This window comes from Aegilops tauschii, chromosome 5 (assembly GCF_002575655.3).
Source record: "Aegilops tauschii subsp. strangulata cultivar AL8/78 chromosome 5, Aet v6.0, whole genome shotgun sequence".
In the NCBI taxonomy this organism is placed as follows: domain Eukaryota; kingdom Viridiplantae; phylum Streptophyta; class Magnoliopsida; order Poales; family Poaceae; genus Aegilops; species Aegilops tauschii.
Window position 1 is genome coordinate 65,481,340 of NC_053039.3, and position 24,574 is coordinate 65,505,913.

The 24,574-nt window shown below is 40.0% G+C and overlaps 1 protein-coding gene across 1 annotated transcript; it reads left to right on the forward strand.

Annotated features, from left to right (window-relative positions):
* Positions 1-8,061: 8,061 nt before the first annotated feature.
* LOC109760210 (uncharacterized) lies at positions 8,062-21,841 on the forward strand (the record flags this gene model as incomplete). The annotated part of the gene is made up of 6 exons (XM_073498831.1): positions 8,062-8,518; positions 16,999-17,089; positions 17,161-17,264; positions 17,361-17,519; positions 19,596-21,129; positions 21,580-21,841. Coding segments are annotated over 3 exons (552 nt in total), but the record flags the coding sequence as incomplete, so codon positions are not given.
* Between the last annotated feature and the right edge of the window lie 2,733 nt (positions 21,842-24,574).

Here is a 24,574-nt window from a genome sequence, read left to right on the forward strand (position 1 = left end):
TTTTAAAAACCTTCAGATTTGGTAGGTGGCACTCACACTTTGAGAGTAAGCTAGAGAAATGCCGATCGCTATTGTAACGAATTGCTGTATTTAAATCTTCAGATTTGATAGGTGGTAGTTGCACTTTGAAAGTTCACCGCCGGAGAGATCACGACCACAGCAGTCCACTACTGCAGTCGATCGTGGTGCAGACATTGTAGGAGTATATTACTCCTATTTTATCATCAGTCAACTAGAAGATATTATATGTACTCACCAACCAAATTAGCGCACAAAAAAAGGTAGCACTATTTTTACTTTAAAAATAAGACTTTCCTTTTGAGGCAAGATAAAGTTACTTTAATTAGAAAAAAGATTCTTAGCTGCTAAGTCAACCAGTCATTGATCATTATCATAATTCATAAGCAATTGGGTCGTGTCGTAATTCCCTCCATGCTGTAACGAATCATTATAACTCTGCTACTGGCTCTTTGTCAGGTCACATGTTATTCGACCGGTGGGCGGTGGATATGGTCCAAGGACATAGATTTTGTGGTAGGATTGTGGAGATGTTGTTGCTAGGCAAGCCCTAGATGGATGGCCTTGGGTTTTCTTTCTTTTTAAGTCGATTTGTTCAGTATTGATAATTGGTATTTTTTTTAAATATTAAATCATATATAGAAGTGTGCACACTATGTGCCGGCAAAGCATCCACCACCAATAGATCCTTCGAGATTCGAACCAACATTTTTGAGCTCAAGTATTCTTACGTATTTGTCTGTGTCCAATATATTTTTACATATTTTTATTAATTTTGGTGGGTCTCTTGATTTAATCAGATGTTCAATTTTCAAAATTTGAACCTTTTCAAATCTCATTCATTATTTATTGTTGATTTCCAGATACATTGCTAATTGAAATGTCAAAAATGCATTTCACTAACATTTCACCATTACCATATCGGATTTCATAGGCAAGTTAGACAAAGTTCACGTATCCATTCTAGAACCATTTTAGGTACATTTCAAAGAAAGTAAAAAAATTCAAACAAATTCCACGACGGTTTTCTTACATTTTCTAATGCGACTGTATAATTGTTTCATATACAATTCACAAATCATAATATATTATTCACACTAACTGCATTTCAATATCTTAGTGGCAATTCATATCTATTTTGAAAACATTTTAGAGCAAATTAATAATTTATATATATTCTACAAAAAAATCGTAAAATTTTGATTGCATTTTCAATAATATAATTCATGATTTTTTAGATACAGTTCACAAACCAATTATTCCATTCATAATTGAAATTTATAGATACTTCCATAGGCATTTCACAAAATATTCAATGACATCTCACAAAACTACACTTCAACAAAAAAATCACTGACATTTCACGAGTACATTGCAACATGTTTTCATCTTATTTCAGCTTTGATTTAGTCATAATTATAAATAACTTATATACATATTGTGGTGCAATTTTAGAAATTTGACATTGAATCAAATTAGGCTCTCAAACAATAATTAAACTGAAATGTTTTTTTGTAAACTAAAATCATGTTTCAAAGTGATTTCACAGTATTTCACTGTCATTACACATATCATGGATCTTTTTAGATGGCGGATCCTTCGACTTAACCAACCTAACTTGATTTCCCTACAGGGATAGTAGAGGAAGGAAAGTTCAAAGCAAAATACTAGTACTACTACTCACATGTCACAACCCCAGACTATATACTTGCACACTCTAGTGATCTAGGAGTAGGTATGCAACGATGTTCCTTGGCCGCAAGATTCACCGGTGGCCACCCTTTGGCGTCGTAGCCGCCGTTGAAGATGCACATGGATGTACCCTCCCGGCGCCGGCGGTCCATTTGTTGGAAGCTGCCTTCTTCTCTTCACCAGTAAAACTCTCATTCTCATCCTCTCCGGTCATTGACTTGCCCATTGTCGTCGCTGCCGAAGCCTCCTCGCTGATCCTCCTCCTCAGTCTCTCTTGCTTCACGTGGACCTGTGCGTAGCTAAACCACATGGAAGCCATGTTGAGTAGAGAAGTTAGCTCGTAGAAGGATGAAGGCTTGAGTTAATGAGATAGTTGGAAGGTTGTGTGTGCATACGTGCGTCTATTTATAGGCGCCAGCTAAGACAACTGGGGTGCTGATTTCTTAATACTTCCACGCACACAGGAAAATCAAAGAAATGGATATTTAGAGCAGCAATAACAGAGATAACATCCATGAGTTTTTTAATCCATCCTTTAGCACCGCCTGACTCGGACACGGTGTTTCCTTCCTTCGCAATACCCGGCCAGGGCAATGTAGCTATCCCAATAAGATATGAAAGCTGGGCCACACCTGAGCAAGGAACTTATACATAGAGTGGCAGTGCAATCCGCAGCATGCTCACTACAAGAAATATGTCAACTTGTGACCTTCTGTCAGTGACCCTGGAAGAATTGGTCATAAATCTACGACCATTTGAGACCAATTGGTCAAAAGCTGTTCGGGGGGCTCTAAACCCTAAACTATAACGACCATTTTGGTTAGAAATGTCGTAATTTCCTTACACGAAATGGTCATAAAGCAGACAGGACTAGTCCGCTGCCTTATTTCTAGCTGATCACGATCAATATAGATGGTCATAACCTTATAAATTATGATGGGTTGCTATGACTAGGTGCCACCTCATCAGTTTTGCCTATGTGTCATGTCCATGTGTCAATTTTTGCCCTAGGTTGTGAAGCAACCTATATTTCTGTCATTCCTAAAATTCCCAAAAAAATCCATAAATTCTTTGGGTCATATCTTCGTCAAATATGTAAAAAAACCTTCCTTGCCTAGTTCAAAAATAATTCAACAATATTCATTTTCCTATTCTGTTCAGAACAACACTTTGTGAAGGAAGTGCTATTTATATATTCTTGATTGCCCTCAAAATTTTTGGGCACTCTTTCCTATCCAAACCATTGCCTCGTGATAAAATTCAGCTCCATTTTCCCAGTAAATCTTCCTCGGCAAATTTCCAAAGTTTTTGTCCACCTAGAAGCATTATGAAGGAAGTACCATTTTTATATATCCAAATGACATGAAATTTATATAGTTCCTTCATATGCCCAAATTATCGCCCTCCTCCAAATTGCAGCTCAGTCAAATCATCTATGTGAGCCCAGGTTCCATTTATATTTTATGGCCAGATTGGCACATTGCAAAGTAAGTGTTATCTAGATCCCTCCTATTACCCTCAAACTTTTTGGGCACTCTTCCATACCCAAATCATTGCCACATGATAATATTCAGCTCCATTTTCCTGGTAATTTTTTCTCAGAAAATTTCCAAAGTTTCTATCTTGAGAGAAGCTTTGTGAAGTAAGTACTGGCTAGGCTTACCCAAGTGATGTGAAAATTTACCAGGGCATGACCATACCTATGTAACTTACCTACACCAAATTTGAGCTCATTTCATTTATCCAATTTCTCTCGCTAATTTTCCCAAGTTTCTGTCTAGAGAAGAGCATTGTGAAGGAAGTACCACTTTGGCATGTCCAAATGGTATCAATTTTCTACAGTTCTTTCCTATGCCCAAATAACCATCCTCCACCAAATTTCAGCTCAATCCATTTCATTATTTTGAGCCCAACATCAACATTCATATTTTTGTCCAGTGTGGTACTTTGCAAAGCAAGTACCCCCTAGGCTCCTCCTTTTGAGCTGAAAATTTGTGAACACAGTCTTCTTAGTAGATGATCATCCTCAGCCAAAACTCACGCCCATTGGCCATGTGCATTTCCCGTACCGCTAATCAAACACTTGGCTGCTAATTCATGTTTAAGCATAGTTCGGTCTCCTCATGAGAATCTTATGTTGTATTTTTTCTTCCTAGCACCTACCTGGGGAGTGCCCAACCCACTAGACATGCCTAGGCCGCCCAGAACGCATGGCAACGCCACGGTCATGCGGTGACCATGTGGCGGGCATGCGAGTTTACGCGCTCTAGAGCTGGGGCCCTCGGCCACCGTCCAAACCTCGATGTATCGCCACCAAACCATGTATTTCTGATTAAATAGATACTTATGTAACTATAAATGATTTCTGGAGAAAATAAAGAGCAAACTATAAGGCAGTTGCAGTTCAAATTTGACCCATTTCCTGTTGAATTGGCGGAAATTTGTCTTTTTGACGAGAGGTGGATCAAAACTTTTGAAACCCAACCATTTTGTCAATTGTGCATTAAATATGTCCTAGTATTTTATAAAATTTATTTGGTCCAAATTTGCAACAAATATATAGTAGGTCCTTCACAAAAAAACTCATTTTGGGCACTCGAAAAATGGAAAATTGATTTTTCGTCCAAAGAAAATGAAAACTCCCTTAGGCAACATTGTTTTCCATTCCAATATGCACCCTTGTGCACAATATGAGATCATTTGAACAAACTATGCCATGAATGTGGCCATAAGATTGATCATTTTGGCTTGAAAGCAATGAATCTTCACACATAATAGCCCATTTCTGAGAACACTTTTTTAAAAAGAATTACCGTATTACAAGTTTATTATTTTTCCTGGTAACTTGGTCACATATAATGACACAATGCGAAGGTTTTCCAATTTTTAATTTTTTTTTAATTTTTTATGCCCGTTTCAAAATGCGGTCAAAACGGCGGGAATGACCGTTCCTAGCTAGTGGTTGAATCTTGGAATTTTTTTGGTGTTTCTCTGATTAATAGATACTTTTTTACCTAGAAATGATTTTTGTAACAAAATAAATAGCAAACTATGAGGGAGCCACAGTTCAAATTTGACCCGCTTCCAACTGAAACGGCGGAAATTTGTCTTTTTCACCAAAGGTGGATCAAAACTTTTGACACCCAACCATTTGGTTAATTGTGCATTAAATATGGCCTAGTATTTCAAAAAAATGACTTGGTCCAATTTTGCAACAATTATTTGGTAGGTTCTTCACAAAAAAACCTCATTTTGGGCACTCAAAAAATGAGAAATGATTTTTTTGTTGAAAGAAAATGAAAACTTCCTTAGGCAACATTGTTTGCCATTCCAATATGCACCCTTGTGCACAATATGAGATCATTTGAACAAACCATGCCATGAATGTGGCCATAAGATTGATCATTTGGCTTGAAAACCATTGATCTCCACACATGATAGCTCGTTTATGAGAACACTTTTTTAAAAGAATTGCCGTATTACAAGTTTATTATTTTTCCTAGTAAATTGGTCACATATAATGACACAATGCGAAGGTTTTCCAATTTTTTAATTTTTTTAATTTTTTATGCCCGTTTCAAAATGCGGTCAAAACGGCGGGCATGACCGTTCCTAGCTAGTGGTTGAATCTTGGAAAAAATTTGGTGTCTCTCCGATTAAATAGATACTTTTGTACCTAACAACGATTTTTTTGGAAAAATAAAGAGCAAACTATGAGGCAGTTGCAGTTCAAATTTGACCCGCTTCCAACTGAATCGGCAGAAATTTGTCTTTTTCACGAGAGGTGGATAAAAGCTTTTGCACCCAACCATTTTGGTCAATTGTGCATTAAATATGGCCTAATATTTTATAAAATTGATTTGGTCCAATTTTGCAATAGTTATTTGGTAGGTTCTTCACAAAAAATCCTCATTTTGGGCACTCAAAAAATGGAAAATGATTTTTTTTGTCTAAAGAAGATGAAAACTTCCTTAGGCAACATTGTTTTCCACTCCAATATGCACCCTTGTGCACAATATGAGATTATTTGAACAAACTATGCCATGAATGTGCCATAAGATTGATCATGTGGCTTGAAAGCCATGAATCTTCACACATGATAACTCATTTCTGAAAACACTTTTTTAAAATAATTTCCGTATTACAAGTTTATTATTTTTACTGGCAACTTGGTCACGTATAATGACACAATGCGAAGGTTTTCCAATTTTATGATTTTTTTTTTGAATTTTTTATGCCCGTTCCAAAATGCGATCAAAACGGCGGGCATGGCCGTTCCTAGCAAGTGGTTGAATCTTGGAAAACTGTTGGTGTTTCTCTTATTAAATAGATATTTATGTATCTAGAAATGATTTTTGGGAAAAATAAAGAGCAAACTATGAGGCAGCTGCAGTTCAAATTTGACCAGCTTCCTTCTAAATCGACGAAGATTTCTCTTTTTCACCAAAGGTGGAACAAATCTTTTGACACCCAACCATTTGGTCAATTGTGCATTAAATATGGCCTAGTTTTTTATAAAGATGATTTGGTCTAATTTTGCAACAAATATATAGGTCCTTCACAAAAAAACTCATTTTGGGCAATTGAAAAATGGAAAATTGATTTTTCGTCCAAAGAAAATAAAAGATTCCTTTGGCAAAATTGTTTGCCATTCCAGGATGCACTCTTGTGCACAATATGAGATCATTTGAGCAGACTATGTCATGAATGTGGCCATAAGATTGATCATTTGAGCAGACTATGCCATTTGAGCAGACTTTTTTAAGGTATTTACCGTATTAGAAGTTTGTTTTTTCCTAGACACTAGATCACATATAGTGACACAATGCAAAGGCTTTTCATTTTTTGATTTCTTTAATTCTTTATGCCAATTTCAAAACGCGGTTAAAACCATGGGCATAACCGTCCGTAGCTGCGGGTGGAATCTTACAAAACTCATAGTGTTCTGTGATGAAATATATACATGTGTACATAAAACTGACTTTTGGAAAAACAATGAGCAAACTATGAAGTTGTTGTAGTTCAAATTTGACCCGGATCCTCATGATTTGGTACAAGTTGGTTTAAATGGCCAAAAAAGGCTAGAACGATTGGAAATGCATACAAGTTGGTTATCATCATCCATAAAATGTGGTATAACTTGAGTGAAAATTTTAGTGGTTCCATTTTGCAAAATATTATTGGTAGTTGCTTCATAAACCCCTTTGTTTTTAGCACTTAGAGACTATATTTTAAATTACAGCCGTAGTCTCTGATACGTCTCCAACGTATCTATAATTTTTGATTGTTCCATGCTATATTATATTCTGTTTTGGACATTAATGGGCTTTATTATACACTTTTATATTATTTTTGGGACTAACCTATTAACCGGAGGTCCAGCCCAGAATTGGTGTTTTTTTGCCTATTTCAGAGTTTCGCAGAAAAAGAATATCAAACGGAGTCCAAACGGAATGAAACCTTCGGGAACATGATTTTTGGAACGAACGTGATCCAGAGGACTTGGACCCTACGTCAAGACATCAACCAGGAAGGCCCGAGGTAGGGGGCGCGCCCTCCACCCTCGTGGGCCCACGTTGCTCCACCGATGTACTTCTTCCTCCTATATATACCTACGTACCCCCAAACTACATCATGTCATCTTACTTAAAGCGTTACTCTATTCTTATGAACTTGATACTCTAGATGCATGCTGGATAGCGGTCGATGTGTGGAGTAATAGTAGTACATGCAGGCAGGAGTCGGTCTACTTATCACGGACGTGATGCATATATACATGATCATACCTAGATATTCTCATAACTATGCTCAATTCTGTCAATTGCTCAACAGTAATTTGTTCACCCACCGTAATACTTATGCTCTCGAGAGAAGCCACTAGTGAAACCTATGGCCCCCGGGTCTATCTTCCATCATATTAATCTTCCAACACTTAGCTATTTTTATTGCCTTTTATTTTACTTTGCATCTTTATCATAAAAATACCAAAAAAATTATCTTATCATATCTATCAGATCTCAGTATCGTAAGTGACCGCGAAGGGATTGACAACCCCTTTATTGCGTTGGTTGCGGGGATTTATTTGTTTGTGTAGGTGCGAGGGACTCGTGCGTGGCCTCCTACTGGATTGATACCTTTGTTCTCAAAAATTGAGGGAAATACTTACGTTGCTTTACTGCATCACCCTTTCCTCTTCAAGGGAAAACCAACACACTGCTCAAGAGGTAGCAGTCTCCAACAAATCAGGACGTCTCCCCCGCATCACCCTACCGTAGGCGATCTGAGCCGTCCGATCGTCCTGGATCCAACGACAGACTTGACCCCCTCACCGTCTCACCCAACTAGCCCTAACACAACCCGCACCACTCGTCCTCTCGCCCCCTCCCTCCTACGCACCCACAGCCGCCGCCCTCTCCCTCCCTCAGATCTCGATCCGCCGCCACCCCCAAACCCGTAGACGTGGTGCTGTGGCGCCGAGGCCGGGCCGACCTGAGCGCCCTACTCCCAGCGACCGCCGTCGCCTCCGGATACACGGTCGTGTCGCTGGCCGCCGACGTACTCCTTCTCCTCCTGGCCGTGTTGTACGCGTGGTCCAGGGCCGCGCGCCTCCTCGGCCACCCCGCGCCGCCCATCCCCGACCTGCAGCCGGCGGCCGACGAGCTTGCCGCGCTCATCCGCTCCGGCCTCGCCTCCGCCTTTCGCCGCGTCGCGCAGGGCCCGCCTGGCTCCGGGCGCGTCTTCGCCTGTCTCGCCGCCGCCGCCCTGCTCGCCAGGCTCGCGCGCGACCTCCCCACATGGTGCTACACAGGCACAGTGCTCCCTCCCTCCATTCTCTTTGCTCTGCTTTCTTGTCTGAATAATACTGCGTCTTTCTTCAGAATTCGATGACATGGTTGAGTTGGATCACTTCACCTCCTCTGATGGACTGATTGTTTTTGTGGTGGCACTCCAATCCTGCAGTTGTGGTGGGCGCCGGAAACCCTAGCTGCCGGGACGCGGCCATGGTGACCGACCGGAGGCGCAGGACTCGGACTCGGACAACGGTGGTATGGTAAGGATCCCAACTCATCTTCCCTCCTTATTCTTTCCCACTATGACCCTTGCCTCGTGTCGTCTGTGTAGGTAGGCGTCATGGAGCGGAGCTTGCTCTGTCCGGGACGCCATGGATCTGTTGCGCGTGAAGCTCTTTCTTCCTCCAGCACAAGAACGTACAAGCAGCATCCAAGGTCCGCCCCTCTATCGATTTCCTCTTCTTCCATCCCCTTCCCCTCCATTCCATTCCCTGATGCATTTCTCTGATGGATGGGTTGGGTTGGTTGCAGGACGAACCTGGCGGAAAACCCATGGTGCCATCTGCAGGACAAATCGGTGTGCTAATCTGTCGAGCTTTCCTTCTGATTTCACGGTAAATCACAACCTTCCAACTTCAAACTACTGTAACGTGCATCCGACAGGCTAATTGTAATCTTCGTGGTGCGTTTGAGACCGTTAGAGAGAGTCCAGCATTTACCATGGTAGGCAGCAGCCATGATCCATGTCAGGATTTTTTCGTAGGAATGCATTGTTGTGTACTTATTGAGAATGATTGCAATGCCTATTTTTTTTCTACATATAGAATACAATTTTCACTCACTGGAGAAACTTTATAAAATGTTTTGTGTGCTTATTGAGACCGTTAGAGAGAGTCCAACACTTAGCTATTTTTATTGCCTTTTATTTTACTTTGCATCTTTATCATAAAAATACCAAAAATATTATCTTATCATATCTATCAGATCTCACTATCGTAAGTGACCGTGAAGGGATTGACAACCCCTTTATTGCATTGGTTGCGAGGATTTATTTGTTTGTGTAGGTGCGAGGGACTCGTGCGTGGCCTCCTACTGGATTGATACCTTGGTTCTCAAAAACTGAGGGAAATACTTACGCTGCTTTACTGCATCACCCTTTCCTCTTCAAGGGAAAACCAACGCAGTGCTCAAGAGGTAGCAAGAAGGATTTCTGGCGCCGTTGCCGGGGAGTCTACGCAAAAGTCAAACATACCAAGTACCCATCACAAACCCTTATCTCCCGCATTACATTATTTGCCATTTGCCTCTCGTTTTCCTCTCCCCCACTTCACCCTTGCCGTTTTATTCGCCCTCTCCTTTCCGTTCACCTCTTTTTTGCTTGCTTCTTGTTTGGTCATGTGTTGGATTGCTTGCTTGTCACGATGGACCAAGATAATATTAAATTGTGTGACTTTACCAATACCAATAACAATGATTTTCTTAGCACTCCGATTACTCCTCTTACCGATACTGAATCTTGTGAAATTAATGCTGCTTTGTTGAATCTTGTCATGAAAGATCAATTCGCCAGCCTTCCTAGTGAAGATGCTGCTACCCATCTAAATAGCTTCGTTGATTTGTGTGATATGCAAAAGAAGAAAGATGTGGACAATGATATTGTTAAATTTAAGCTATTTCCTTTTTCGCTTAGAGATCGTGCTAAAGCTTGGTTTTCGTCTTTGCCTAAAAATAGTATTGATTCTTGGAATAAGTGCAAAGATGCTTTTATCTCTAAGTATTTTCCTCCCGCTAAGATCATCTCTCTTAGAAACGATATTATGAATTTTAAGCAACTTGATCATGAACATGTTGCACAAGCTTGGGAGAGGATGAAATTAATGATACGTAATTGCCCTACACATGGTTTGAATTTGTGGATGATCATACAAAATTTTTATGCCGGATTGAATTTTGCTTCTAGAAATCTTTTAGATTCGGCCGCGGGAGGCACTTTTATGGAAATCACTTTAGGAGAAGCTACTAAACTCCTAGATAATATTATGGTTAATTATTCTCAATGGCACACTGAAAGATCTACAAATAAAAAGGTGCATGCGATAGAAGAAATTAATGTTTTGAATGGAAAGATGGATGAACTTATGAAATTATTTGCTACTAAAAGTGTTTCTTCTGATCCTAATGATATGCCTTTGTCTACTTTGATTGAGAATAATAATGAATCTATGGATGTGAATTTTGTTGGTAGGAATAATTTTGGTAACAACGCGTATAGAGGAAACTTTAATCCTAGGCCGTATCCTAGTAATTCCTCTAATAATTATGGTAATTCCTACAACAATTCTTATGGAAAATTTAATAAGATGCCTTCTGAATTTGAGACTAGTGTTAAGGAGTTTATGAATTCTCAAAAGAATTTCAATGCTTTGCTTGAAGAAAAATTGCTTAAAGTTGATGAATTGGCTAGGAACGTTGATAGAATTTCTCTTGATGTTGATTCTTTGAAACTTAGATCTATTCCTCCTAAGCATGATATCAATGAGTCTCTCAAAGGCATGAGAATTTCCATTGATGAGTGCAAAGAAAGAACCGCTAGGATGCGTGCTAAGAAAGATTGCTTTGTGAAAGCGTGTCCTTCTAGTTTCTATGAAAATAAAGATGAAGATCTAAAAGTTATTGATGTGTCCCCTATTAAATCTTTGTTTTGCAATATGAATCTTGATAATGATGGGACTGAATATGATCCACCTTTACCTAGAAGGCGTTCCAAAAATTCTGAGTTTTTAGATCTTGATGCAAAAATTGGTAAAAGTGGGATTGAAGAGATCAAAACTCTAGATATTAATGAACCCACTATTTTGGATTTCAAGGAATTTAATTATGATAATTGCTCTTTGATAGATTGTATTTCCTTGTTGCAATCCGTGCTAAATTCTCCACATGCTTATAGTCAACATAAAGCTTTTACTAAACATATCGTTGATGCTTTGATGCAATCTTATGAAGAAAAACTTGAGTTGGAAGTTTCTATCCCTAGAAAACTTTATGATGAGTGGGAACCTACTATTAAAATTAAAATTAAAGATCATGAATGCTATGCTTTGTGTGATTTGGGTGCTAGTGTTTCCACGATTCCAAAAACTTTGTGTGATTTGCTAGGTTTCCGTGATTTTGATGATTGCTCTCTAAACTTGCACCTTGCGGATTCCACCATTAAGAAACCTATGGGAAGAATTAATGATGTTCTTATTATTGCAAATAGGAATTATGTGCCCGTAGATTTTATTGTTCTTGATATAGATTGCAATCCTTCATGTCCTATTATTCTTGGTAGACCTTTCTTTGGAACGATTGGTGCAATTATTGATATGAAGGAAGGGAATACTAGATTCCAATTTCCGTTAAGGAAAGGCATGGAACACTTCCCTAGAAATAAAATAAAATTACCTTATGAATCTATTAGGAGAGCCACTTATGGATTGCCTACCAAAGATGGCAATACCTAGATCTATCCTTGCTTTTATGCCTAGCTAGGGGCGTTAAACGATAGCGCTTGTTGGGAGGCAACCCAATTTTATTTTTATTTTTTTCCTTTTTGCTTCTGTTGAGGAATAAATATTTGATCTAGCCTCTGGTTATATGTGTTTTTATGTTTTAATTAGTGTTTGTGCCAAGTTAAACCTATAGGATATTCTTGGATGATAGTTATTTGATCTTGCTGAAAATTCCAGAAACTTTCTGTTCACGAAAATAATTGTTAAAAATCACCAGAACGTGATAAGATATTGATTCCAATTGCTGCTGATCAATAGACAAATTTTCTAGGTCTTCCTATTTTGGCTGAATTTTTGGAGTTCCAGAAGTTTGCGTTAGTTATAGATTACTACAGACTGTTCTGTTTTTGACAGATTCTGTTTTTCGTGTGTTGTTTGCTTATTTTGATGAATCTATGGCTAGTAAAATAGTTTATAAACCATATAGAAGTTGGAATAAAGTAGGTTTAACACCAATATAAATAAATAATAAGTTCATTACAGTACCTTGAAGTGGTGTTTTGTTTTCTTTCGCTAACGGAGCTCACGAGATTTTCTGTTAAGTTTTGTGTTGTAAAGTTTTCAAGTTTTGGGTAAAAGATTTGATGGATTATGGAACAAGGAGTGGCAAGAGCATAAGCTTGGGTATGCCCATGGCACCCCAAGATAATCTAAGCAGACCAAAAAGCCAAAGCTTGGGGATGCCCCAGAAGGCATCCCCTCTTTCGTCTACTTCCATCGGTAACTTTACTTGGAGCTATATTTTTATTCACCACATGATATGTGTTTTGCTTGGAGCGTCTTGTATTATTTGATTATTTGCTTTTTAGTTTACCACAATCATCTTTGTTGTACACATCTTTTGAGAGAGACACACATGATTCGGAATTTATTAGAATACTCTATGCGCTTCACTTATATCTTTTGAGCTATATAGTTTTTGCTCTAGTGCTTCACTTATATCTTTTAGAGCACGGCGGTGGTTTTGTTTTATAGAAACTATTATTCTCTCATGCTTCAAATATATTATTTTGAGAGTCTTAAACAGCATGGTAATTTGCTTAAATTGGGAAATTGATCCTAGTATGTTAGGTATTCAAGACTAGTAAAAAACTTTCTTATGAGTGTGCTGAATGCTAAGAGAAGTTTGATGCTTGATGATTGTTTTGAGATATGGAGGTAGTGATATTAAAGTTGTGCTAGTTGTGTAGTTGTGAATTTGAGAAATACTTGTGTTGAAGTTTGTAAGTCCCGTAGCATGCTCGTATGGTAAACGTTATGTAACAAATTTGAAACATGAGGTGTTCTTTGATTGTCCTCCTTATGAGTGGCGGTCGGGGACGAGTGATGGTCTTTTCCTACCAATCTATCCCCCTAGGAGCATGCGCGTAGTGCTTGGTTTTTGATGACTTGTAGATTTTTGCAATTGGTATGTGAGTTCTTTATGACTAATGTTGAGTCCATGGATTATACGCACTCTTACCTTTCCATCATTGCTAGCCTCTTCGGTACCGTGGATTGCCCTTTCTCACATTGAGAGTTGGTGCAAACTTCACCGGTGCATCCAAACCCCGTGATATGATACGCTCTTTCACACATAAACCTCCTTATATCCTCCTCAAAACAGCCACCATACCTACCTATTATGGCATTTCCATAGCCATTCCGAGATATATTGCCATGCAACTTTTCACCGTTCCGTTTATCATGACACGTTCATCATTGTCATATTGCTTTGCATGATCATGTAGTTGACATCGTATTTGTGGCAAAGCCACCGTTCATAATTTTTTCATACATGTCACTCTTGATTCATTGCTATCCCGGTATACCGTCGGAGGCATTCATATAGAGTCATACTTTGTTCTAGTATCGAGTTGTAATCATTGAGTTGTAAATAAATAGAAGTGTGATGATCATCATTCATAGAGCATTGTCCCAAATAAAAAAAGAGAGAGAAAGGCCAGAAAAAGAAGGCCCAAAAAAAGAGAAAATAAAAAGGGACAATGCTACTATCCTTTTTCTACACTTGTGCTTCAAAGTAGCACCATGATCTTCATGATAGAGAGTCTCTTGTTTTGTCACTTTCATATACTAGTGGGAATTTTTCATTATAGAACTTGGCTTGTATATTCTAACAATGGGCTTCCTCAAATGCCCTAGGTCTTCGTGAGCAAGCAAGTTGGATGCACCCACTTAGTTTCTTTTGTTGAGCTTTCATCCATTTATAGCTCTAGTGCATCCGTTGCATGGCAATCCCTACAACTTGCATTAACATCAATCGATGGGCATCTCCATAGCTCATTGATTAGCCGCGTTGATGTGAGACTTTCTCCTTTTTTGTCTTCTCCACATAACCCCCATCATTATATTCTATTCCACCCATAGTGCTATATCCATGGCTCACGCTCATGTATTGCGTGAAGGTTGAAAAATTTGAGATTACTAAAGTATGAAACAATTGCTTAGCTTGTCATCGGGGTTGTGCATGATGAGAGCATTCTTGTGTGACGAAAATGGAGTATGACTAAACTATATGATTTTGTAGGGATGAACTTTCTTTGGCCATGTTATTTTGAGAGGACATAATTGCTTAGTTAGTATGCTTGAAGTATTATTATTTTTATGTCAATATTAAACTTTTATCTTGAATCTTTCGGATCTGAATATTCATACCACAATTAAGAGAATTACATTGAAATTATGCCAACTAGCATTCCACATCAAAAATTCTATTTTTATCATTTACCTACTCGAGGACGAGCAGGAATTAAGCTTGGGGATGCTTGATACGTCTCCAACGTATCTATAATTTTTTATTGTTCCATGCTATATTATATTCCGTTTTGGACATTAATGGGCTTTATTCTACACTTTTATATTATTTTTGGGACTAACCTATTAACCGGAGGCCCAACCCAGAATTGCTGTTTTTTGCCTATTTCAGAGTTTCGCAGAAAAAGAATATCAAACGGAGTCCAAACGGAATGAAACCTTCGGGAATGTGATTTTTGGAACGAACGTGATCCAGAGGACTTGGACCCTACGTTAAGACATCAACCAGGAAGGCACGAGGTAGGGGGGCGCGCCTACCCCCCTGGGCGTGCCCTCCACCCTCGTGGGCCCCATGTTGCTCCACCGACGTACTTCTTCCTCCTATATATACCTACGTACCCCCAAACTACCAGATACGGAGCCAAAAACCTAATTCCACCGCTGCAACCTTCTGTACCCGTGAGATCCCATCTTGGGGCCTTTTCCGGAGCTCCGCCGGAGGGGGCATCTATCACGGAGGGCTTCTACATCAACACCATAGCCTCTCCGATGATGTGTGAGTAGTTTACCTCTGACCTTCGGGTCCATAGTTATTAGCTAGATGGCTTCTTCTCTCTCTTTGGTTATCTTTACAAGTCTCTTCAAATTATCAGTTTGGTTTGGCCTACTAGATTGATCTTTCTTGCAATGGGAGAAGTGTTTAGTTTTGGGTTCAATCTTGCGGTGTCCTTTCCCAGTGACAGTAGGGGCAGCAAGGCACGTATTGTATTGTTGCCATCGAGGATAACAAGATGGGGTTTATATCATATTGCATGAGTTTATCCCTCTACATCATGTCATCGTACTTAAAGCGTTACTCTGTTCTTATGCACTTAATACTCTAGATGCATGCTGGATAGCGGTCGATGTGTGGAATAATAGTAGTAGATGCAGGCAGGAGTCAGTCTACTTATCACGGACGTGATGCCTATATACATGATCATACCTAGATATTCTCATAACTATGCTCAATTCTATCAATTGCTCAACAGTAATTTGTTCACCCACCGTAATACTTATGCCCTCGAGAGAAGCCACTAGTGAAACCTATGGCCCCCGGGTCTATCTTCCATCATATTAATCTTCCAACATTTAGCTATTTTTATTGCCTTTTATTTTACTTTGCATCTTTATGATAAAAATACCAAAAATATTATCTTATCATATCTATCAGATCTCAGTCTCGTAAGTGACCGTGAAGGGATTGACAACCCCTTTATTGCGTTGGTTGCAGGGATTTATTTGTTTGTGTAGGTGCGAGGGACTCGTGCGTGGCCTCCTACTGGATTGATACCTTGGTTCTCAAAAACTGAGGGAAATACTTACGTTGCTTTACTGCATCACCCTTTCCTCTTCAAGGAAAAACCAACACACTGCTCAAGAGGTAGCGGTCTCCAACCAATCAGGACGTCTCCCCCGGATCACCCTACCGTAGGCGATCTGAGCCGTCCGATCGTCCCGGATCCAACGACAGACTTGACCCCCTCACCGTCTCACCCAACTAGCCCTAACACAACCCGCACCACTCGTCCTCTCGCCCCCTCCCTCCTACGCACCCACAGCCGCCGCCCTCTCCCTCCCTCAGATCTTGATCCGCCGCCGCCCCCAAACCCGTAGACGTGGTGCTGTGGCGCCGAGGCCGGGCCGACCTGAGCGCCCTACTCCCAGCGACCGCCGTCGCTTCCTAGATCCTATTCCACGTCGCCTCCGGATACACGGCAGTGTCGCTGGCCGCCGACGTGCTCCTTCTCCTCCTGGCCGTGCTGTACGCGTGGTCCAGGGCCGCGCGCCTCCTCGGTCACCCCGCGCCGCCCATCCCCGATCTGCAGCCGGCGGCCGACGAGCTTGCCGCGCTCATCCGTTCCGGCCTCGCCGGCATCGCCTCCGCCTTCCGCCGCGTCGCGCAGGGCCAGCCTGGATCCGGGCACGTCTTCGCCTGTCTCGCCGCCGCCGCCCTGCTCGCCAGGCTCGCGCGCGACCTCCCCTTATGGTGCTACACAGGCACAGTGCTCCCTCCCTCCATTCTCTTTGCTCTGCTTTCTTGTCTGAATAATACTGCGTCTTTCTTCAGAATTCGACGACATGGTTGAGTTGGATCACTTCACCTCCTCTGATGGACTGATTGTTTTTGTGGTGGCACTCCAATCCTGCAGTTGTGGTGGGCGCCGGAAACCCTAGCTGCCGGGGCGCGGCCATGGTGACCTACCGCAGGCGCAGGACTCGGACTCGGACAACGGTGGTATGGTAAGGATCCCAACTCATCTTCCCTCCTTATTCTTTCCCACCCTGACCCTTGCCTCGTGTCGTCTGTGTAGGTAGGCGTCATGGAGCGGAGCTTGCTCTGTCCGGGACGCCATGGATCTGTTGCGCGTGAAGCTCTTTCTTCCTCCAGCACAAGAACGTACAAGCAGCATCCAAGGTCCGCCCCTCTCTCGATTTCCTTTTCTTCCATCCCCTTCCCCTCCATTCCATTCCCTGATGCATTTCTCTGATGGATGGGTTGGGTTGGTTGCAGGACGAACCCGGCGGAAAACCCATGGTGCCATCTGCAGGACAAATCGGCGTGCTAATCTGTCGTGCTTTCCTTCAAACTGCTGTAACGTGCATCCGACAGGCTAATTGTAATCTTCGTGGTGCGTTTGAGACCGTTAGAGAGAGTCCAGCATTTACCATGGTAGGCAGCAGCCATGATCCATGTCAGGATTTTTTTCGTAGGAATGCATTGTTGTGTACTTATTGAGAATGATTGCAATGCCTATTTTTTTCTACATATAGAATACAATTTTCAATCACTGGAGAAACTTTATAAAATGTTTTGTGTGCTGTTCACCTACAATTTTGTTTAACTGTTCATGATTAAAATTCAGTGGCCCCTCTTCTTTATACACGTGAATGTGCAGTTCACCTACAATTTTGTGTGCTGTTCACATTGAGAGCTCACAAATAAGATTTTATCTCCCCAAATAGGCCGCAGAAGTGTGTGCTGATTGCCATTACAGGCTGAATTTGTTGACGGCCTATCTTTTGTCTAGCGCATTGGAGGCATGTCCTCACTGAGAACTGAAATAGTGAACTGAAGGTTCACGTGCCGTGTGCTGCCATAGCATACTTCTCACACCACGCCAACCTGTGACTTCACAACATAGTGGTGAGGGACTTTGTATCTTCAAAATCTGGGCGTGGTCTTTTTTTCCAGACCAACTAAATATACGCTTTAGTTCAAGGACAGGTCCGAAAATGTTCAAGTACCGAAACTGAGCCTTTAGTTGACAGACTAGTATTCCCTTGTCAAATGCTTACTCCATTTTACTAGATTCAGTTATACCCTGTGATTTATTTTACAAAGGTTATACCCTACAGTTTAGCTCTGTGTTACGAGGTATTGACCATCTGTATGTTGATATTGATGTATATGATAGTTCACCTGCAGCAAATCTTGCATCAATTAGTATGCTGCTCCTACCCCTAGTTCCCTTTTCTGCTCCTATAGCATTGCTCTGTTGGTTTAGAACACTAGCAAAAGGAGTAGTAAAAGCTTACTGATGTAGGAGTAGTAAAAGCTTCATCGTTGATCCTGATTACTGACATGGGAGATATATCTTCTTTTGTGTATCAATTACATAGTACTAGCAGTACTATGTAATGGAACAGTCTATGTACTGTTATTTTTAGGTTAGGTTGAAGTGATTGGCAGGCCTTGGGATTATGCGATTCTGCAAGTTTGTAGAGGATGTAGAGTAGAGGAAGCAGGTGAGCCGTAGTGTTGCGTCCTTCTAAGCTTAGACTCTGAGATGCTTTGTTTGTTTTCAACATAGATTGCTTGTTGATCTGGGCCTCTGATGTGCTGTGCTAGTGTGTTATTTTTGCAACTGCTGATTTCTTACTATGGAGGAACAAGAAGATCTCTGGCGGGGTGCTCGCGTGCACCAACGACCATGTAGTTGTTGTTTGAGGTCCTCTAGTACCATCTCCTCACCCTTCTCTGCCACCACTTCATCCCCATCCTGGGCATCCTCTTCCTCTGGTCCAACGCCTCTGCCTTCGTCAACAAGCGAGCTTCTTTAAATTTCTGTTGTTATTTGCACTATATTCCACACACACACCTCATGTGAATCTGTGATCCTATCCATAGACCAGTAAATTTATTGCACTATTTGCTTGGTGTGAAGTATCCAATATTTGTTACATTATGTCTTTAAGTAGTAAAATTGAGAATGGCAAGCTAAATTCCTCAACTTAACTGCTCTTTCATTGTACCACCAAATACTGAAGTTTTGCTATGTATAACATTGTTACATGTGTTTTTGTCTATATATCTTAAACCATTTTACTCTGTTTTCTGTTCTTCATGTATGTCCAGTTTCACATTGCTGGTGTTTCATGCCATATTCATCAATCCAGCTCACATGCCTTATGATTGAGTAACTTGATTAGTATTAATGCCACTGTCCTATCTCAGTAAACTGTTTGTTTTTCAGTAGCAAAAAAATAAAGTAAATCTACTATATCTTGGTATTCTAGAATTCTGGTGCCTCACAGAAGTTTGCTTTATGTCCTAATTTAGCTTGCAAACCTGATAATTTGTTGTCTGTTCTCATTTCTTGTCATGTAAGGGAATTAGAACTAGAGAAATATATACGTACATGTACCTCAGCTATTGCAAATACCAACTATACATCTTCTTGTTAATTACTACACATCATCTTGTTGCAGCATTATTGGTGAAACAAATTTGTTTTTTTGCTGGCAGATTTGCTGTTGGCGGCACTAGGTGGACAAGTTGTACCTTCGGAGTAGTACTATATCAACCTGATGGAACCTTCAAGTTGTTTCATTGATTTTCCATGAATATATACTACTACAGCAGCCTGTTACTATCACTACATGCCATCCTTTTTATTTTCAGTAGTGATTTTGATGCACAAATGCTTGTGAGAATATGATGCTTTAGCCTAGATATATGATGCAAAGTATGTTGCTGCAAGTGTTAGGTCCTCGTTGTGGGTTTCTAACTTTGTAGCGCTGAGGATATCTTTTATGTTGCACCTGAAATTTTCTATTGAAGTCGTTAGCTAAGTAGTTGCTTGTAGGACTTGAGCATCGGTTCTACTCTGAAAATCATGTGTGTTTGATGGTATAATTATCTTTGGTTCATCTACACTTGGTAGCTTGTATCAAGCTTGAACATCAAGGTGCTAGACCATGGTTAGCCCGAGTCTTTGTTCAACTTCCTATTAGTAGAAAGCAATGTCAATGTGTCCCAGTTTGGCTGTTTCATCTGCTCCAGTGCCATCTGATGAGGTGCCTGGATCTAGGTGCCATCCCCGCCTCTGTGTCGAGTCATTCAATTTGTGGTCGCATAGTAGCGTCAGTGTTGTGTACTAATGTTTAGCACGGATGATGTACATACGGTGTGTCTACACGCGAGACTATCTAATCCCACCCAATTAATGGTTGTTTTAGTCATGCTGCTGGTTTTAATCATGGATATGGGAGAATGCATGATGGACATGCTAGTTGGTTAATACTCCTATCTGTGATAGTGCATCAGGAACTCTGCATGCTGCTGTCCTTTGTCTCATCATCTTAACTACTACAGTAGTAGGAGTATTTTATATGTTGTTCATTTCTTGGCCACCCAACATGTTTTCTAATCATCCATCTGCCTCATGTTATATGATCCCTACCTAGTAACTTCATTATATGCAAACTTGTGGTGTTGGTTCAGTTTAGTCAGATTAATATGTATACTGCTATGCTGCTGCTACTACTACTTGTGGCAGGGAATACTCTCTGTTGAGTATTTTGAGGAATGAAGATCTGTTAAGTATGGAGTTAGGAATATCTAATAAAAATTTCTGCTATATACATATGCATGAAACTGAGATTGCTAGCATCATTTACACGAGATACACCCTTTGAATTGAATTGATTGGTTCAGTTTCGTATATTCTTCACCGAGCATTCTATCATGCTTGTAACTAGTGCTCTGCTCATGTTGTAAGACATGATTTTCACTTCCTGCCATTCCAGCCTTCTATCATGATTACAAGATTTTTCTTTGCATGGCAGCAGCACCAGTACCTTGCTGCTGCTATTGGGAACGGAAGGGAGTTGTTCCATGCACCTAATAGAGGGAAAAAATCACCTTCGGCATCTACGCCATCACCTTGGGCGTGCTCGTGGCGCTGCTGCTCGGACTCAACATGTCTTGGAGTGCCATTACCGCCGCCCTCACGCTCATTTTCCTTGACTTCAAGGACGCCCGCCCCTGCCTCGAGAAGGTAATTGTTTGTCCGTTCGTCCGTCTGTAGTTAACTAAGTTGTGCCCCATTGATGTCCTACTATTGTTAATTACCATGGTGCTGATGCTGTTCAGAATATGATATGTGCCATAATTCTAAGTTCTGGTCTCTCTTAACAGACACTTCTAGCTTTTCTGACTCAAAGTTGTTAACTTGGTACTGCATGAGTTTTACTACTGCTAACACAGAGAGTATTTACTACTGCTAACACAGAGATTTTGTATGCACTGCTATCCGATGAGTGCTTTCTTTGTAATATTTCACCTTAGTATGCATAGGTTTATTCCGTTTGAACTCTGCATGACATGAAATACATATTTACATTTTTTTTTCTCAACTTGTTTTCACTGTCACTTGATGCATACTTAGCTTGTACTTGAAGCTGTGGGTTACTGATGGTGATTTTGTTCTACTTGAATGCATTGGTAGCCCCATCATTGAGCGAAGATGCAACAGCGGCAAGAAGCTCACGGATGTGTGCATCTAAAGCACACCATGGAGATCATCCACCTCCTCACAGTGGCAAGAAGAGCTCCATGCTGAAGAACATAACACTTGTAGAGATTGTAAAGTATTGTATCTAGTTATTGAACTTGTGGAGCTTGTATGTTAGAGCTTATTACGTGTTATTTGTACAACAGGAGCTCTGTACTGAATTTGGTTGATAATATTTGAAGTATTTCATGTGTTTTCTGTGTGCCAATTTAAATACTAGGTATTTATTTACGTCAAATTAGAAAATGAAGAATATGGCCCTGACAGCTAGGACCCAGTACCAGAATTTGACAATGGGGACCCACCTGACTAGTGAACCCATTTTATAAAAAAAAGAAAACTGAAACTGTTGAGACAAAAAGCCCACGGCCCAAAAAAAAAGGCTGCAATGTTGGGCTTGGCCCATGAAGCCGACTAGAATTAACAAGGAAAAAATATAATAAATGGGCTGAATTAATGGGCTCGGCTCATATAGACACCTAATTGGACCGGGCTGATTCTTATCAACGACCTTTTCATCTGGTCGCAATTTTGCCACGTGAGCTTGCCATGTCGGATCCGACGTGGTCTGGGCAGACATCTAGCGACCAAAACAGAAGGTCATAGAATCAATGACCTTTTGTTTAGGTCATTGCCTTCCACGACCTTCTCACAGAGAAGGTCGTTAATTTCAGTTTACGACTGTCAGCTTTTGACCATCTGTTTTGGTCACAAAAAGGTCGCAAATGAAAAACAATGACCTTTCAGTGACCAATAGTGATGGTCGCAAGTTGACATATTTCTTATAGTGGCTTCACTTCTGCATTTTCTGTCCTTAAAACTCTAATCAAATGGATATCTCTCTGTTTACATGAGGTGATATTGGATCCACAAATTTTAAAATCTTCCGATTTTGCTAGGTACTCGCACTTTGAAAGTAGGCTGGACAAATCTCGACCACAACTATATTTAAAACTTCAGATTTGGTAGGTTGTTGCACTTTGAAAGTTCACCACCGGAGTGACCTCGACCAAAATAGTGCATTACAGCAGTAGTTGTATTTTATCATCAGTCAACTGAAAGATTATATCTTAGTCATGGCTGACCAAATTAGTGCACAAAAACAGGTAGTAGCACTACTTACTTTAAATTAAGTCTTTCCTTTCGAGGAAGATAAGTTATTTTAGTTAGGAGTGCTTTGCCTTCGTGTGAACTCTCTGTATATCATGATACTCTAATGAATCTTATTACTACTTCTATCCGCGTTTACAAGCCGGACACACTTTGTAGATCTTCTACTTGGCTAGCGAAACATGTCTTATAAAATATTTCTTTAGATTAGTTGTCAAATAAAGTTTTTTCTGAACTTTTATTTTTGTTGTTGTTGCGTATTACAGTTATTTTAGTCAAATTGAAGATGTAAAAATCTGTGACCAACTTAGAAATCCGGATAGAGGGAGTAGATAGGAAGCGCGGCTTGCCAGGCTTTGCCTGTTGCAGCCCAATATTCTGATTGTATGGATTTTCTTAGGACCTATGTATTTAAACAATTGACACAATGCTACCTTTGCAAAACGGGAGGCTCTAAATTTCCTTGTACCTCACAAAATATAGTAATAGTTGGACCATACGTATTTAGCGTGTATACACTATTTTTGTGGCGAAGTGTTTTTATGTGCGTACAATTGACAACGGCAAAAACTGAAGAACAATAATAATATGTATACACGGTAAAGACATTCATAATGCAAAAAATCGGTATGTGATGAATACCAATACATCACAAAATCAGAGTTATAAATGTTCCCCATGAGTGTTGTTTTTCGTCCAAACTAAAGTGTTTTGACATGATACAATTGTGTGCCAGGAAAAGACATTTCAATTTCGGTAAGCAAGACTCCACAATTATATTATAAATGTAAGAAAATAAATTAGTTCGTGATGTAATGCAATAATCACCATAATTTTTTCAACTCATGCCAAAACATAATCATCTGCAGAGAAGTGATAGAGAAAAAAAAAATGTATCAAAAGCTCACGAAAATGGAGAAATAACTGAAGTAATTATATCATGAATTTAAAAAGGAACCGTACTTTTAATACTTTAAATGGTAAAATATGCCATGTAGCTTCATGGTCAGCCAATTAAGCTCTTACAAGTTACAAGGAAGAAAAAATCACTTAAGAAACAGCAGTCAAAGACTCCAATGCAATCAGTTCCTAGGGTGCAAAAATAGAAATATTGCACATGGCCATTGGATCTCTCATGGATAGCTTAGATTGGACATGTGGGAGCTGATGGGGGACTCTACATTTTTTTTGAAAAAAAACTGACTAATAGCTCTATGTAAAAAAAGCCTCCTAGCAGTTTATACTAAACCAATCTGGACCATCGATTCTAGTTCCAATGGACCATGTGTAATTTTTCTATGTTTGCATCCTAAGAGTATAATGCATTATTTGGAAGTATGACCTAGAGGCAATAATAAAGTTGTTTTTATTATATTTTCATATTCATAATTAATTTATATTTCTATGCTAGAATTGCACTGGTTCTTGAATGTGAGATTCAGAGGAAAAGCTAATTGCATGTTTAGAAAGATAAACAACAAATGGACCTAGCCAGGCCTCTGGACTAGCTCCTGTATTGTTGATCTATCTGTTTTTCTAACCATGTGAATAGTTAATGTAACAAAGATATCAAAAATAATGAGAACACATTGTTAGTGTAATAATGGTGTTGGATAGACCTAACTTATGAGATATTGTGAGGTCATGTCGTCAATATATTTTCGGTATTTTCTCATAATGTGCTAACATTTACTCATGTCCTTTGACCAAGAGAATTATCGTAGAGACGGATATTGGATGGTTAATTTGGGGTTGGTCAAACATTAGTTCATAACTGGGTAACTATAAAAGTGATTTTGGGTACACTGTAAAGTACACC